Source organism: Gorilla gorilla, chromosome 1 (genome assembly GCF_029281585.2).
Source record: "Gorilla gorilla gorilla isolate KB3781 chromosome 1, NHGRI_mGorGor1-v2.1_pri, whole genome shotgun sequence".
Taxonomy (NCBI): Eukaryota; Metazoa; Chordata; class Mammalia; order Primates; family Hominidae; genus Gorilla; species Gorilla gorilla.
The window spans coordinates 101530232-101545045 of NC_073224.2; the positions used below are offsets into that span (position 1 = coordinate 101530232).

Sequence of the window (14814 nt, forward strand, 5' to 3'; positions counted from 1 at the left end):
CACACACCAAGAACCCCAGAACTCCCCACCCAGAAGGAAAGGAGACTTAGGGTCCTGGTCCCACAGTCTTTAATGCTGTAGAGTAGGAGAGGGGACAGGCAGAATGAGTGTGGTAAAGGACTACTCTTGTCCCTGAGAAGGCAGAGGTGCTGGCTGGCCTGCCCTTCCCCAGGCTTGGATACCTTGGGCCTTTCCCTTACTCCTGCACCAACAGCAAACTCAGAAGGAAAAAACAAAACAAAACTCTAAAGGTAAACACGGTCCTTCTCCCTCTCTCATGTGGCTCCTCCTGCCCCTACCTGGGAGAAGGTTCAAGTATTGCGCTGATGGGTTTGGGCAAGGACCACAGAGGCTGGCATGGAGAGGCCCTGCCTCCTCCTACTCCTCCTGTCTCCTTACCTGAAAAGGAGGGGAGGGATGGATAAAGGAATGGGTAAACAAAATTAATTGGTAACACATAAAGTTAGTAAATGAATAAATACAATTAAATAAATGAATAAATAAACAAGCGAAGAAAAAAATATCACACAAGGATTCAGCCATTTGCCCCTCCACCGGGGGGAATCTAGGCTGGCATATTAATAAGAAGGTGCCAACTACCCCTTAACTTTTAGGGGGTCACGACTGGGGCAGAGGGTACAGGGAAGAGGAAGCTCGCAGTTTACAAAAAGATGGTCTATCACAGGACAGAGACTGTAGGGAACTTAGAAGTATGTTCCCACTCAGAGGGTAGACACAGAGTGTCCACAGGTGGCAGTGAGCGGGTAAAAGTGGATACCCACACTCAGGACCCAAGACATCTGCTGACAGCAATGGGGGCGCAGGTGATTGGCAGTGCCTGGCTATGCTACAGGAACAGGAAGATAACCAGACCAGGCAGAACCTGCAGGATCATCGGCAGGGAAACAGAGACATCTAGTTACTTGGCAGTGATGGCAGTGGCAAGTACTTGTGCTTAGTAAAGGTGGGGTCATGGGCCTGGGCCTGCACCTGGCAGGACCATAGCCAAGGGAATATCCTTGTCAGAGGGTTTTGAGTCACTTCTACTTGGCAGTGGAGACATACAGCTCCTGGCATATTACCTTGAACATGGTAGCTGCTCAGTACACATGATGAACGGGTGAATGGATTATGATGGGACAAGCTACAGGATTCTTGAGCTGAGGACACAGAGACCGTCTTCATGGCAGTATGCGGAATGTCCGCACAGGGTCGACATTTCCATGGGGCAATGTTTCAGGTCCCCACGGCCTTCCCCAAGAGGCATCTGCCCTTGGGTACATACTACTGCACCCCAAGAACTAAGGCTGGATGTACTCAAAGGTTTTACATGTTGGCAGAAAGCTGGAGACCCCGGGGTGTGGCTGGCTCAGGCACTGGTGGCCTGGGGGGCTGGGCTGTCCTTGGAGGTTTGGCCAGGAGCCCTGAGGGAGGCAGCCGCTCACTTCCTGATCCCTTACGCCCAGGAGAGCCATCGCCTGTTGCCCGCTGAGGCAGAGAGGGTTGGGAGGCTGAGAGTGGGCGGCCCCGAGGTCCTAGCCGCCGTCCACCTCCTCCTGGAGGGGGACCCAGCAGGGAGACCTGGGAGCGCCCTGCCCGGGATAGGCTGGCGTGCAGGGTTCGGGCAGGTGGGGCGGGCAGGCGGGAGGTGGATGCCCATGGGCCAGCTCGGACGGGCACCAGCGGGGAAGCTGGAGAGCCTGCTGAGCGCCAAGCAGAGCGAGCAAGGAGGGTGGCTGGAGAGTCGGGGGAGAGGGGCAGAGGGCCCCGCTGATGAGTCAGGGCAATGGCCACATTGGAGGTCACAGCAGCTGCCTGAAGGGGCGCATGTACCAGTGGCTCCCACAGTACCGGCTTTCCACTAAGCTGAGCTCCTGTGCTCGGGGCCAGACCCCGAACACCCCGAGCCATGTCTCTGTCATGTTGCACCAAGTGCTGCTCCATGATGCCACCACTGCTGCCTGGACTTGGCTCGGAGCGCTTCCGCTGCAGTATGGAATTCTTCTTGCCTAGAAGTTGTACCGGGAGGGAGAAGTTAAGGATAGGGAAGGAATCCAAGATGGAGGTTGGATATCAAAGAGTATGAGAGGATCAGGATGGGGTGGGGTTGAGGGTAGGGGATGGGAGTCAGTAGTATGGCAATGGGGCTATGGGGGTTGAGATGGGGGTTGGAGGAAGAGGGTATGTATCAGAGACAGCGAGGGTCAGGGGACTGGTACTCAGGGGAAGGAGGACTCAGGACATGGGGACTTGGGATGCTATCTCTCCTGGGAAGGACATGCTGAGGGATAGGGACAGTGGGCCACAGTGTTGAAAGGCCTGTTAGGGAGCATTTGTTGGGACTGAATGGATTGGGATATGACCCTGGAGCCCTAAAGCCTGGGCTCCTTGCTTTGGAGGTGGGGTGAGAGCACAGTCTGGACCCAGAGCAGATGGGGTGGACAGGTCTCACCGATGCGGCGCAGCCGATCCATGGCCACAGTCTCAAAGGCCCGGCGCATCATGGGGAACTCCTCAAGCACAGCATTGAAATGGTCCACACTGAGTGAGTAGAGGCGGCAGTAGGTGTCAGCCCGAACACTGGCTGTGCGCCGGCCCCTAGTTAGCAGGCAGATCTCTGCAGAAATTGGGAGGAAGCTTCAGAACCCCTGTCCTTGTCCCCAGAACTCCTCTCGCTGAGCCTGCAGCAGTGGACCCAACTTTCTAAGGCTCCTCCCTAGACTTGGGAGAAACCATTGATTACTTATTACCTCTGTGCCCCAGGAACCCTAAACACCCCAAGCATTGTCTTTCTCCAGACCCCCACAATTACTGGGTTACTGCTCCCTGTCCTTCCTACTCTCTCCATATGAAGGCTGATGACCAGGCAGGTCTTGCTGGCCCTAAATTCCCAGTGATTCCACTCCACTTTAACTCCCACCCCTCCCCGACTGCTCAATCCCAAGAGGTAGACCTGGGCAACTCAGTGTACCCACCCCTCCCACCCCCTTGAATAAACACTGAGGGCAGCCCTGAAGGAGAAAAGCAGTATCAAAGAGCAAAGTGCAACATGATGGGAGTAGTGGGTGGTTTGGGGACTGAGAGATTATATGAGCCTCAGGTCACTTTGGGCAGTGGAAGGCTGAACTGCCCCTACTGCCACAGGCTGGGTCCCTGAAACACACCACCAGGCAGCTCCAAAAAGCTTATGCTCCAGGACAGCTCTGCTTCACTCCTGCCTTTCCCTCATCTCATAGGATCCTTGGATTTCACTGTCTAAGAGCTCTAAAAGGCCCTCTGGCCCAGTAGTTTGCAACCTGGCTGTGCATTAGAATCTCCTGAGAAGCTTTAAAAACTACAGAGCTCAGGCAGGGCGCGGTGATTCACGCCTGTAATCCCAGCACTTTGGGAGGCTGAGGCGGGCGGATCATGAGGTCAGGAGATCGAGACCATCCTGGCTAACACAGTGAAACCCCGTCTCTACTAAAAATACAAAAAATTAGCCGGGCGTGGTGGCGGGCACCTGTGGTCCCAGCTACTCGGGAGTGTGAGGCAGAAGAATGGTGTGAACCCAGGAGGCAGAGCTTGCAGTGAGCCGAGATCGCGCCACTGCACTCCAGCCTGGGCAACAGAGTGAGACTCCACCTCAAAAAACAAACAAACAAACAAACAAACAAACAAACTATAGAGCTCCAGACCCCAGCCCAGAGATTCTCCCTGGGGAGGGGCTGGAGCTCTGTGATTCTGCAGCGTACTGAGGCAGGGACCCAGAGCCCAGGAGCAGTTGCCCTCTCCACTGTCTGCTCGTGACCCTGCCACCCTCCCTGAGGCCTGCTGACCCCCAAAGTAGGATCCATCGGTGAGGCGTGTGTCCCGGGCGCCGCGGGTCAGCACACTGAGCAGCCCATGCTGGATGAAGTACATCTTCCTCCCCACGGAGCCCTCACGCACCACAAGGTCCCCCGGCTGGAAGACCTCAAAGCGCAGCTTGGTGAGAACTGCAGTGACGAAGCTGGGGTCGGCGTGGGCAAACAGCGGCATGTGAGCCACCAGGCCCCGACAGGTGAAGTTAATGATCTCCTGGACAGGGGAGGGGCCTGTCAGGCAGGCTGTGCCCCTGACCTGAGATGATCCCACCGAGCTCATCCGCTTCCAGAAACCCCACCCCTGGGGTCATGTTCTGCCAAAGGATGGGGATGCATCAGTGGGCCTGGGACCATCCCTAAGCTCCTGCCTTCAGATCTTTCCCATGAGCCCTTGCAGGACCATCCCCCAAAAACAGAGATCCCTATAGTCCCTCCTCATGTATCCTTCACCCCCAAAGGGCCTTCAAGAAAGACCCTAGCCCCTGAAAGCCCAAATACCTGGCCTCCCATGGGGCCCTCTGCAGGCCTCATTCCCTATAGGAGCACCTGCTGACCAATAGCCCCTACCACCAGAGAGCACTCCAGGTCCCTGAAGAGCCCCCCTTCTAGGCCCAACCCAGCCCCACCTCGCGAAGCGGCTCGCTCAGCTCGCCCAGGATGCTTTCCTCGTCGAACATCTTGCCCTGGTAGCGGTGCTCATAGTACTCGTGGATGCGCTGCCGCGTGTCTGCTGGCAGCTTGTGGAAGGACATGTACTGCTCCACCTGCTTGTACTGGAGGGCCAGCCCATTGCCAGGGGCAAGAGGACAGAGGGAGAGATTTGGGGCCGGCACAGTGGGGTGTGTGTGCGGAAGGTCAGAGACACAGGTCAAACTCAAAGGGGTGAAACGTGGAACCAGACATGGATACACAGGGCCACAGAGGAATATGGATAATGATGGATACCAGGAAGACACAGAGCACAGTCATAGGAAAACCCAGGCGTGGACAGCAGAGGGGCCAAGCACAGGCATAGGTTCAAACAAGGAAAAGGTACATGCAGGGGCAGGGAACAAATGGACACAGGGCAGGAAAGGAAACAGAGACGCAACAGGGGCACACATCAGAATGGGCCTCAAGTCAGGCTACCCAGTCTCCAACACCCCTCCATGCCACACCTCCCTCTCCTGTCCCTGCTGACCTTCTCCTGGTACTGACGCCGGGAAGAGTCCAGGGACTGGATGAGTGCCGTGGCATGGCCGATGAACATGGCGTAGCATGTGGCACCCACGATCATGCTGAGCATGGTGAGCCAGACGTCGGGCATGCCTACAGGTGCCTGCTGCCCATAGCCAATGCACAGCATGTGGCTCATGGCCTTGAACAGGGCATGGGAATACTGGCGGCCCCACGAGTGGTTCTGAGGGGCAGAGTATATTGCAGAGCTGGGCATGGGCCCCTCGGAGCCTCATTCTCTGCCTGCCCCTTTTCCTTCCTTGGTCTTTCTGTCTGCCCCTTCTACTGCAGGCCTTCCTCCTGGCAGGCACTTAAGTTTGGTTCTGGGGGCCCTGAGGCAAAAGGGTCCTCTATTGCAACTTGGGGGCCTCAGCTTCCGGCTAGGTACCCTTCCTTGCCTGCTCCCTCCAACACACGAGCACTTCTTCTGGGTCTCCTTCCCCTTTCCTCCCTCCTCCCCACCTCCTCGCTCCTATTTTCTGTTGTGACCATCTCCCACCTCCTGCTCCCTGTGGCCATCCCTGCTACTCAGGCAGAAGAGCCCTAAGAAGGCCCAGGAAAGGCAGAGCTGTGGGGACTTCTCACCACCATGTGGTTGATGGAGACCCAGCAGTCGGGAGGGAAGTCCTGCAGCATGGGCACCAGGAACTGCAGACAGCCATCCCAGTGACATAGCAGCAGCATCATCCCAATGAGGTTGAAGATGCGAACCACAGCACTGGCCAGGTCATAGGTCATGTGAAAGATCTGAGGAGTCCGAGGAGGAGCTGCTGTGGACAGGAACCCCTCCCTGCTTGTCCTCCTCCATTCCCAGCCTGGCAAATTCTCTTCTGAACTACTCCCTAGCCCCAGCCCCCATGAATTAAAAAATACAACTATTATTCATTTGTGTGGAGTTTTGTGGCACACATGTATAGCTAATACAAAGCAGTTTCTTATTTCTCTCATCTTATAGATAGGAAAGCTGAGGTCAGTCATGTGCCCAGAACCACATAGTAAGTGTCACAGCAGAGAATCAAACAAATCTATTGCACAAACTGCCCAGGTGTAGCCTAGAAAAGAGAGAGGGCATTTCACAGTGTAATGTCTCCAGGGCATATGTGTAAGAATTAATCCAGCAGCCCTCTCCTTTCCAGTCATAATAATATATAATAGTGGCTTCACTGAGAACTTAGTATGTGCTAGACACCTTTCTAAGTGATTTGCATGTATTAATTCCTTTAATCCTAACAGTCTTATCACAGGTAAGTGTATTTAACACTCTCATTTTATAGAACAGAAAACCAAGTCTCCTATAGTAAACAATAAAACTGGGATCTGACCAAAGACAATGAGACTGCAGAGCCCACAGTCTGAACCACTAAACTCTGCTGCTCTGAAGCTGAAGCTCCAGCTTCTTCCACACCTCATCCTCCACCCAGCATCCAGCTAACTCTAAAGTGTGTCCGGCAGCTGTGCTCCACCCTCCTGTGCCACCATCTTCACCCCAGGCCCCATCCCCTGAACCCTCATTCTGTTCCTGCTTCTCCCCCACCAATTTTGGAGACAGCTCACACACGGAAGCCCCACCCATCTTCCCCACACTATAAGGTCACCAGGAGCCCCACCCATAGCATCTTCCTAGAGAAGTCCACCATCCGCCCCGCCCCCTTCTCCCCCAACACCCCCCACCCACTGCCCCGCCCACCACCTCCCCACCCCACCTCCTCCCACTGGTGTATGTAGCGGATGAGGCGGGAGAGGCGGAGCAGCCTCAGCAGGCTTAGGATCTTGGTGAAGCGAACGATGCGTAGGGCCCGTGCCGTTTTGTAGACCTCAGCATCCAACCGTGGCTCCAGCTCCACCACTAGGAAGATGTAATCCACAGGGATAGAAGAGATGAGGTCAACCAGGAACCAGGTGCGCAGGTAGCGCGTGCGGATGGCCCGCGGTGCTAAGAGGATCTCAGCACCCTCCTCCACCACGATGCCCGTTCGGAAGTTGAGCACCAGATCCAGTAGGAAGAAAGTATCAGACAATACGTTGAAGACGATCCAAGGTGGGGAGTTCTCCTCCTTGAAGAAGGTGATGCCCACAGGCAGGACGATGAGGTTCCCCACCATCAGCAGCAGCATGATCAGGTCCCAGTAAAACCTAAGGTGGGAGTGAGATGAGGAGTAAGACCATGAGGATATTTCACCAGCCACTAGACTGACAGAAGATAGGCTGACATGGCCAAGAATGGGCAAAGATACACAATAACAGAATGACCGTTTACAGCTGCTGGGAGTATAAGTTGGGACCACCATTTGGGAAAATAGTTCAGCATTATCTAGTGAAGTTAAACATTTGCATTCCCTGCAACTCAGCAATTCCATTCCTACGTGTAGACACATCCAAGGAAAATATGTGCTCCAGGAGATACACATAGGAATGTTTATAGCAGCATTAAATTTGAGAACAACACACATGTCCTTGTGTAGAAAAATGTAGATAGATAAGTAGATAAATACACTATTTATGGGCTGGCATACCATACAGCTGTGAAATTACCCAACTACAGCTACATTCAGCCCTATGGATGAATTTCACAAATGCAATGCTGAGCAAAAGAAGCAAGAAACAGCCTGGGCAACATAGTGAGACCTCATCTCAACAACAAATAAAAAAAATTAGCCAGGCCAGGTGGTGCACACCTAAAGTCCCAGCTACTCAGGAGGCTGAGGTGTACTCCAGCCTGACTGACAGAGCGAGACTCTGTCTCAAAAGAAAAGCTATGGCTCACGCCTGTAATCCCAGCGCTTTGGGAGGCCAAAGTGGGATCACTTGAGTCCAGGAGTTCAAGACCAGCCTGGGCAACATAGTAAGATCCTATCTCTACAAAAAATTAAAAATTAGGCCAGGCCTGGTGGCTCATGCCTGTAATCCCAGCACTTTGGGAGGCTGAGGCTGGCGGATCACCTGAGGTCAGGAGTTTGAGACCAATCTGGCCAACATGGCAAAACCTCGTCTCTACTAAAAGTACAAAAATTAGCTGGGCATGGTGGCGAGAGCCTGTAATCCCAGCTACTCAGGAGGCTGAGGCAGGAGAATGGCATGAACCCGGGAGGCAGAGGTTGCAGTGAGCCAAGATCGCACCACTGCTCTCCAACCTGGGTGACAACAGTGAGACTCTGCCTCAAAAAAAAAAAAAAAGAAAAAAGAAGAAGTCCAGGTGTGGTGGCTCACGCCTGTAATCCCAGCACTTTGGGAGGCCAAGATGGGCAGATCACAAGGTCAAGAGCTCGAGACCATCCTGGCCAACATGGTGAAACCCTGTCTATACGAAAAATATAAAAATTAGCTGGGCATGGTGGCGCACACCTGTAGTCCCAGCTACTCAGGAGGCTGAGGCAGGAGAATCACTTGAACCCAGGAGGCGGAGGCTGCAGTGAGCAGAGATCACGCCACTGTACTCCAGCCTGGATGACAGAGCAAGACTTCATCTCAAAAAAAAAAAAAAAAATTAAAAATTAGCCAGGCGCTGGGTGCGGTGGCTCATATCTGTAATCCCAGCACTTTGAGAGGCCAAGATGGGCGGATCGCCTGAGGCTGGGAGTTCGAGACCAGCCTGACCAACGTGGAGAAACCTCATCTCTACTAAAAATACAAAATTAGCTGGGAGTGGTGGCACATGCCTGTGATCCCAGCTACTCAGGAGGCTGAGGCAGGAGAATCGCTTGAACCTGGGAGGTGGAGGTTGCCATGAGCCGAGATTGCGCCATTGCACTCCAGCCTGGGCAACAAGAGTGAAACTCTGTCTCAAAAAAAAAAAAAAAAAAATAGCTGGGCGCAGTGGCTCACGCCTGTAATCCCAGCACTTTGGGAGGCCAAGGCGGGCAGATCACAAGGTCAGGAGATTGAGACCATCCTGGCTAACATGGTGAAACCCCGTCTCCACTAAAAAAATACAAAAAATTAGCTGGGCATGGTGGCGGGCGCCTGTAGTCCCAGCTACTCAGGAGGCTGAGGAAGGAGAATGGCGTGAACCCGGGAGGTGGAGCTTGCAGTGAGCCAAGATTGTGCCACTGCACTCCAGCCTGGGCGACAGAGCGAGACTCCGTCTCAAAAAAAAAAAAAAATTAGCCAGGTGTGGTGGCACGCACCTGTAATCCCAATCCCAGATATTCAGGAGGCCAAGGCAGGAGAATTGCTTGAACCTGAGAGTGAAGGTTGCCGTGAGCTGAAACCGCTCCACTGCCCTCTAGCCTGGGCGAGAGTGAGACTCTGTCTCAAAATAAATAAATAAATAAATAAATAAATAAATAAATAAATAAATAAATAAATAAATAAAAATTTGCCGGTGTGGTGGCTCACACCTGTAATCCCAGCACTTTGGGAGGCTGAGGTGGGTGGATCACAAGGTCAAGTGTTCGAGACCAGCCTGGACAAAATGGTGAAACCCCACGTCTACTAAAAATACAAAAATTAGCCAGGCGTGGCGGCATCCGCTTGTAATCTCAGCTACTCAGGAGGCTGATGCAGAAGAATTGCTTGAACCCGGGAGGCGGAGGTTGCAGTGAGCCAAAATTGTGCCATTGCACTCCAGCCTGGGCGACACAGCGAGACTCCTTCTCAAAATAAATAAACAAATATAAAAATAAATAAATAAATAAAATTACTCTTCCATATACATACATATCCCTACTATATATCATTTACCTCAGCATTGCTAAATATTTTTAAGGTTAAAAAAAAAGCTAAAGTATCCTGTGCTAATCTCACAGCATTGCTGAAAACATTTACGTGGAGACAATAGATGTGACAGTGTGGTACAGGCACTAGTTGGTGTTATGACTCACTCACTCTTTATCCCCAGATTTCTGAAAAGGCTGCTGCTTCCCCCATCTCCAGTTATCTGCCCATTCTAGTCTAGGACCTCATGCCCTCCCCAGCCTTCTCCACCCCATTCCTCTTCTCCAACACAGTTGGACCCACAGATCCTGTTCCTCTGCTGAGGTTTGCTCATCCATGTCTCAGGGTGGGGTGGTCTATCCTGCCTTCCTCTGAATTGAGCTTTCCAGAGATGCCCTTCCCCCTCCACAGAACCTCAAACAGGGCTGCACACACAGAGAAGCTCCACAGGAGATCATGAAGCAGCAAGGCTTGAGTTCTGCATACCTTTCCTCCTCTGGCCTCCCTGTGTCCACTGGGACTCTGGCTGAGCACAGGCAGAGGCATGGGCAGGGGTGAGTGACATTGCTGTGGCAGACACCGTGGAAAGAAGAGGTCAAGAGGGAACTGTGTGAAGCCCTCATTCAGAGAATGGCACAGGAAAATCTCAGGGACTCAGTTACCTATGGCGGTTTTAATTCTAGGACACACCTAATCCCAGTGTCAACTCAGGAGCTAGCCCCTTCTGACTCGGACTGCAAAATCAATTTTCAGCCCTGAAAGAAACTTCCTCAAGTCCGGGCCTCTGGGAAGCCCCTTAGACTGTATGTTTTCAATAAACAAAAACCCTCAGCCATTCTTCTTTTCTCTCCTGGGCTGCTGAGGAGGAATCCTGTATTGTGAGACACTAAGAGAGGGGAGGGAAAGAGGGTTCGCCTAGCCATGAAAGCATCTTCACAGCCTGACTCACAGGTGGGTCACAAGCCTGGCGGGTGATGTAGTACAGAGAATGGAGAAGCACAATCAGAGGGATACCAGGCTTCTGGGGATCCGTCTGCGAGTGAACTGAGGGAAGAGAGTGAGATCCACAGGGGACTAGGAAAGGCGCACTGGCTGGGTGGGAACGAGGCAGCAAAGACAGGAGTGAAAGGAACAATGGGAGGAAGAGAGACATAGAGGGAGTGTGTATATATGTGGATTCAAGATAATGTCTGGGTCTACAACTGTATTTCCAGGCTCCAGATTCACACCTCTTCCTCTCTGCCTCTTTAGTTCCCCAGGTTAGGTGCTTTGCACACATCCCTGCCTCATCCAAGAGCTGTCCTTCATTTCCCCCAAGGACAGGGCTGCTGTCTTCCCCTAGCGACCTTGATGTAGAGGTACAGCCTGACGGAGACTGTGAAATGGCCCCACCGCCACCCTCTGTTCCTTCTCTGGGAGTCACCTGGGTGGTGGTCCTGCCCCTGCTTTGCCGCCTCAGTCACTCTGAGTCTCGGCCCCGCCCCGCCGCCCCCGCCTTCAGCACTAGGGACAGCGACCAGAGCTGAGGTCTGGACCCCCCGCCCCCTTCAGCGTCCCTATTTTTCCTGGTAGTCTGTCATGCTGAACTAGGCAGGTGCTAAGGAGCGGGTGTGGGGATGGGAGATGGCGGAGCTCGGCTTCTCCCTCAGACTGGCCCCGATACTTAGAATATAATTTCCTAGATCTCCAGCAAGCAGGACTGGAGGAGGCAGGGGTCCCAAACTCCGGTAATTCCTGTGGTCCAGATGGGGTCCCGGGTTCCTGAAAGAGGAAATCCAGGTCTCTGGAGATCCCTTGATGTCTGCTTGCCCCTTCTGGTGCCCCCAGCCTGTCCAGGCACGGAGGGCCTCCGGCATGGGATACCCGCCCAGGAATTCCCAGGCTAGACTGGGGCAAGTGACTCTCCCGCCCCACCAAGGGACCCCGGGCTGGAAATGAAGTGACCGTGGAGGGTGGGGCCGGCCGGGTCCCGGTGTCGCTGCCCGCGAGGGTGGGATTGATGTACCCTGCCCTCCCCGCCAAGCCCCCAATACCGGAAGTCGCTGTAGGGGTGGATAATCCAGGCCCCCGCTGACTTCACCCGCTCCTGCTCGATTTCCACTGCTTTGTGGCTGCCGAACACCCGAAGGGAGAACTTGTTGACCGTAGGCTGGAGCAGCGTCCCAAGGTGCCTCCTCTTAGGCTCAGGCCCAGATTTGGGGATCGGACCTGAGGCCGCGGTCGCAGGCGGGGGAGCAACGGGAGGCACCGCCTCCAGTCCAGGGGTCGCCCCTTCGCTGGCCTCCGCCGCCGGCCGCTGCTCTGCCTCCATGGCGCCCACCCCGCTTACACGCTCGGCCTCCTAGAGCCCTCTGTGGCCATCAGGTACCCGCAACCCCTCCAGAGCAGGAGTCGGCGCAGCCCCGCGGGCTCTAGCGGAGGCGTCGTAGGCTCGGAATCGCCGGCGCGCGGGGCGGAGGGGGTGTGTGCTAGACTGGCGGGCGGCGGGCAGGCTGCGCGGCGCCCCCTGGCGAGGGCCGCGCCAAGACCGGGCGGGGCTGGGACGCCGGGATCCTGGAGGAACCCCGAGAGGGGCGTGGCTTAGCAAAGAAGGCGGGGAGCGCAGCCTGAGCCAGGGAGAGGGCGTGGCCTAGCGTTGGCCTTTCATCCACTGAGAACCAGGGAGGAGGAGCCCCCTGCAGTGGCGGGAAAATCGGACGCGGGTTTGTAGCTTGAGGGACTTGGGAGGGAGAGCGATTGGGGACCAATGGAAGAAGTGGAAATGGCTTTTGGGATTCTTCTCCACTCTCGCCCAGGGACTTCTGTCCTGCTCCCGTCTTCTCTCAACACTGTCCTAGGCATATTCTTGTCTTTTGGTCTCCTCCGAACTGCTTCCCCTAGTATTTAATTTCCTAATTCATTCTGTCAGCCTTCACCAAGTGCAACTCTGCCTGTCATTGAGTGGATGCTGAGGAAACAAAAATGAATACAAAAGTCCTAGTCTTAGCATCTCCATGTAGTAATGGAAAACAACACAAAACAAAAACAAAGGCCTAGCCATAAAGCCACTGCTCATCTGTGCCCAACGACAGACAGGTAAATTGCAGTGCTATGCGAAGTGCTATAAATTCCTAAATATCTCAAATTCTCCCCTTCATCTCCAATTCTTATTACCACTGCCTCATTTCAAGCCCTCAGCATTTTTTCACTTAAATTACTTCGGAAACCTCTAAAAGAGTCTTCAACCTCTTCCAGGCCAATTCTTCTTCCATTCCCTGCCAGTTACCTTCCTAAAATCCAACTATGGCTGTGTCACTTGCTTGAAGCCCATCAAGCTTTCCCATCTTCTACAGGGGTAAATTTAAGCTGCTTAGCATGGTGTACCAGGCCCAAAAAATTTGGACCTAGTTTCAACAGTCTCTCTTCTGACAGTCCCTCTCTTGAAAGCCACAGCCCCAATCATGCTGAAAGACTTTGTGCTGCCTTGTCTCTATGCTTTTGCAAATATTTTCTCTGCCTGGTATTCTCCTCCAATTCACTTTCGAACAGTTGGTTCAGATCTTGCTTTCTCTAGGAAACCTAGGAACACATTTCCAACTCTCCTTTCCCCAGGTAGGGTCTATTCTAGAGCTTTTTTACAGCAGCCAGGGCACCACTGTTTTGAGCAACTCATGTCACAGAGCTACCATTATTATTATTATTCTAGAGATGAGGTCACACTATGTTGCCCAGGCTGGTTTTGAACTCAGAGCTCAAGTGATCTTCCTGCCTTGGCTTCCCAAAGTGCTAGGATTACAGGCATGAGCATGGTCTCATTATTTATTTACAGATTTTCTCTCCTGTTAGATTGTGAAACTCTAAGAAACAGGAACCTTGCACCTGGCATAATTCTGGACACATAGTGGATATTCAGTAAATGCTTGTTGAATGAATTAATAATCTAGGAAAATGTTCCAGGAGGTGGAAGTGAAATCTTTACTTCTCTCTCCCCTACTCCTTCATTGATTGCTCTCCATGTTCTATTCCAGGGAACTTCTCTAAACTATGTCTGGTTATCTGATCTAACCTCCATCTGACCATCCTTCATCCAGCTCCTCTCTAATATTTCCTGACTTTATTTATTTACTCATTCTAGAGTCAGGGTCTTGCTCTGTTGCTCAAGCTGGAGTGCAGTGGTGTGATCATGACCCACTGCAGCCTCAAAGCAATCTTCCCACCTCAGTTTCCTGAGTAGCTGGGACTACAGGTGTGAGCCACCTTGCTCAGCTCCCTGACTTTAATATAGTTATTCTTAGATTATATTATTTCTCTTTCAATTGACCTTTCTGACCACTTCTCAATTCCTTCTGTAAAGTCTCTAACTCTTTCTCTTTCTCATTTTCTTTTTTTCTTTTTTTTTGAGATAGAGTCTCACTCTGTCGCCCAAGCTGGAGTGCAGTGGCACAATCACGGGTCACTACAGCCTCGACCTCCCCAGGCTCAGGCGATACTCCCACCTCAGCCTCCCGAGTAGCTGGGACTACAGGTGGGAGACACCATGACTGGCTAATTTTTATTTTTTATTTTATTTTATTTTAGACACAGTCTCACTCTGTCGCCCAGGCTGGAGTGCAGTGGCACCATCTCGGCTCACTGCAACCTCCACCTTCTGTATTCAAGCAATTCTCGTGCCTCAGCCTTCCAAATAGCTGGGATTACAGGCACCTGCCATCACACCTGGCTAATTTTTGTATTTTTAGTAGAGACGGGGTTTCACCAGGTTGGCCAGGCTGGTCTCGAACTCCTGTGCTCAAGTGATCCACCTTCCTGGGCCTCCAAAACTGTTGGGATTACAGGCATGAGCCACTGCGCTTGGCCTAATTTTTGTATTTTTTTAAGAGTCTGGGTTTTGCCCTCTTGCCCAGGCTGTCTCAAACTCCTATGCTCAAGTGATCCACCCACGTTGGCCTCCCAAAGTGTTGGTATTACAGGCGTGAGCCACCTCGCCCAGCCTTCCTGTTCTTTTTTAAGATTTAGTAAACTGGCCAGGCGCTGTGGCTGATGCTTGTAATCCCAGCACTTTGGGAGGCCGACGGGGGAGGATTGCTTGAGCTCAGGGGTTCAAGACTAGCCTGGGTAACAA

General features: G+C 52.9%; 1 protein-coding gene across 2 annotated transcripts; it reads right to left on the reverse strand.

Moving 5' to 3' along the window:
• Positions 1 to 52: 52 nt before the first annotated feature.
• Positions 53 to 13332, reverse strand: HCN3 (hyperpolarization activated cyclic nucleotide gated potassium channel 3). 2 transcript variants are annotated; one of them, XM_004026925.5, is made up of 9 exons: positions 12979 to 13332; positions 11747 to 12660; positions 6764 to 7193; positions 5646 to 5807; positions 5026 to 5244; positions 4472 to 4618; positions 3819 to 4059; positions 2453 to 2617; positions 53 to 2009 (listed from the first exon to the last, which is right to left on the reverse strand). In XM_004026925.5, the coding sequence occupies exons 2-9, from the start codon at positions 12022 to 12024 to the stop codon at positions 1327 to 1329; spliced, it is 2325 nt and encodes a 774-aa protein (XP_004026974.2). In that variant the 5' UTR covers positions 12025 to 12660; positions 12979 to 13332; the 3' UTR covers positions 53 to 1326. The 2 variants fall into 2 exon arrangements, with proteins under 2 accessions (XP_004026974.2, XP_055217351.1); XM_055361376.2 differs by lacking the exon at positions 5646 to 5807.
• Positions 13333 to 14814: the final 1482 nt, after the last annotated feature.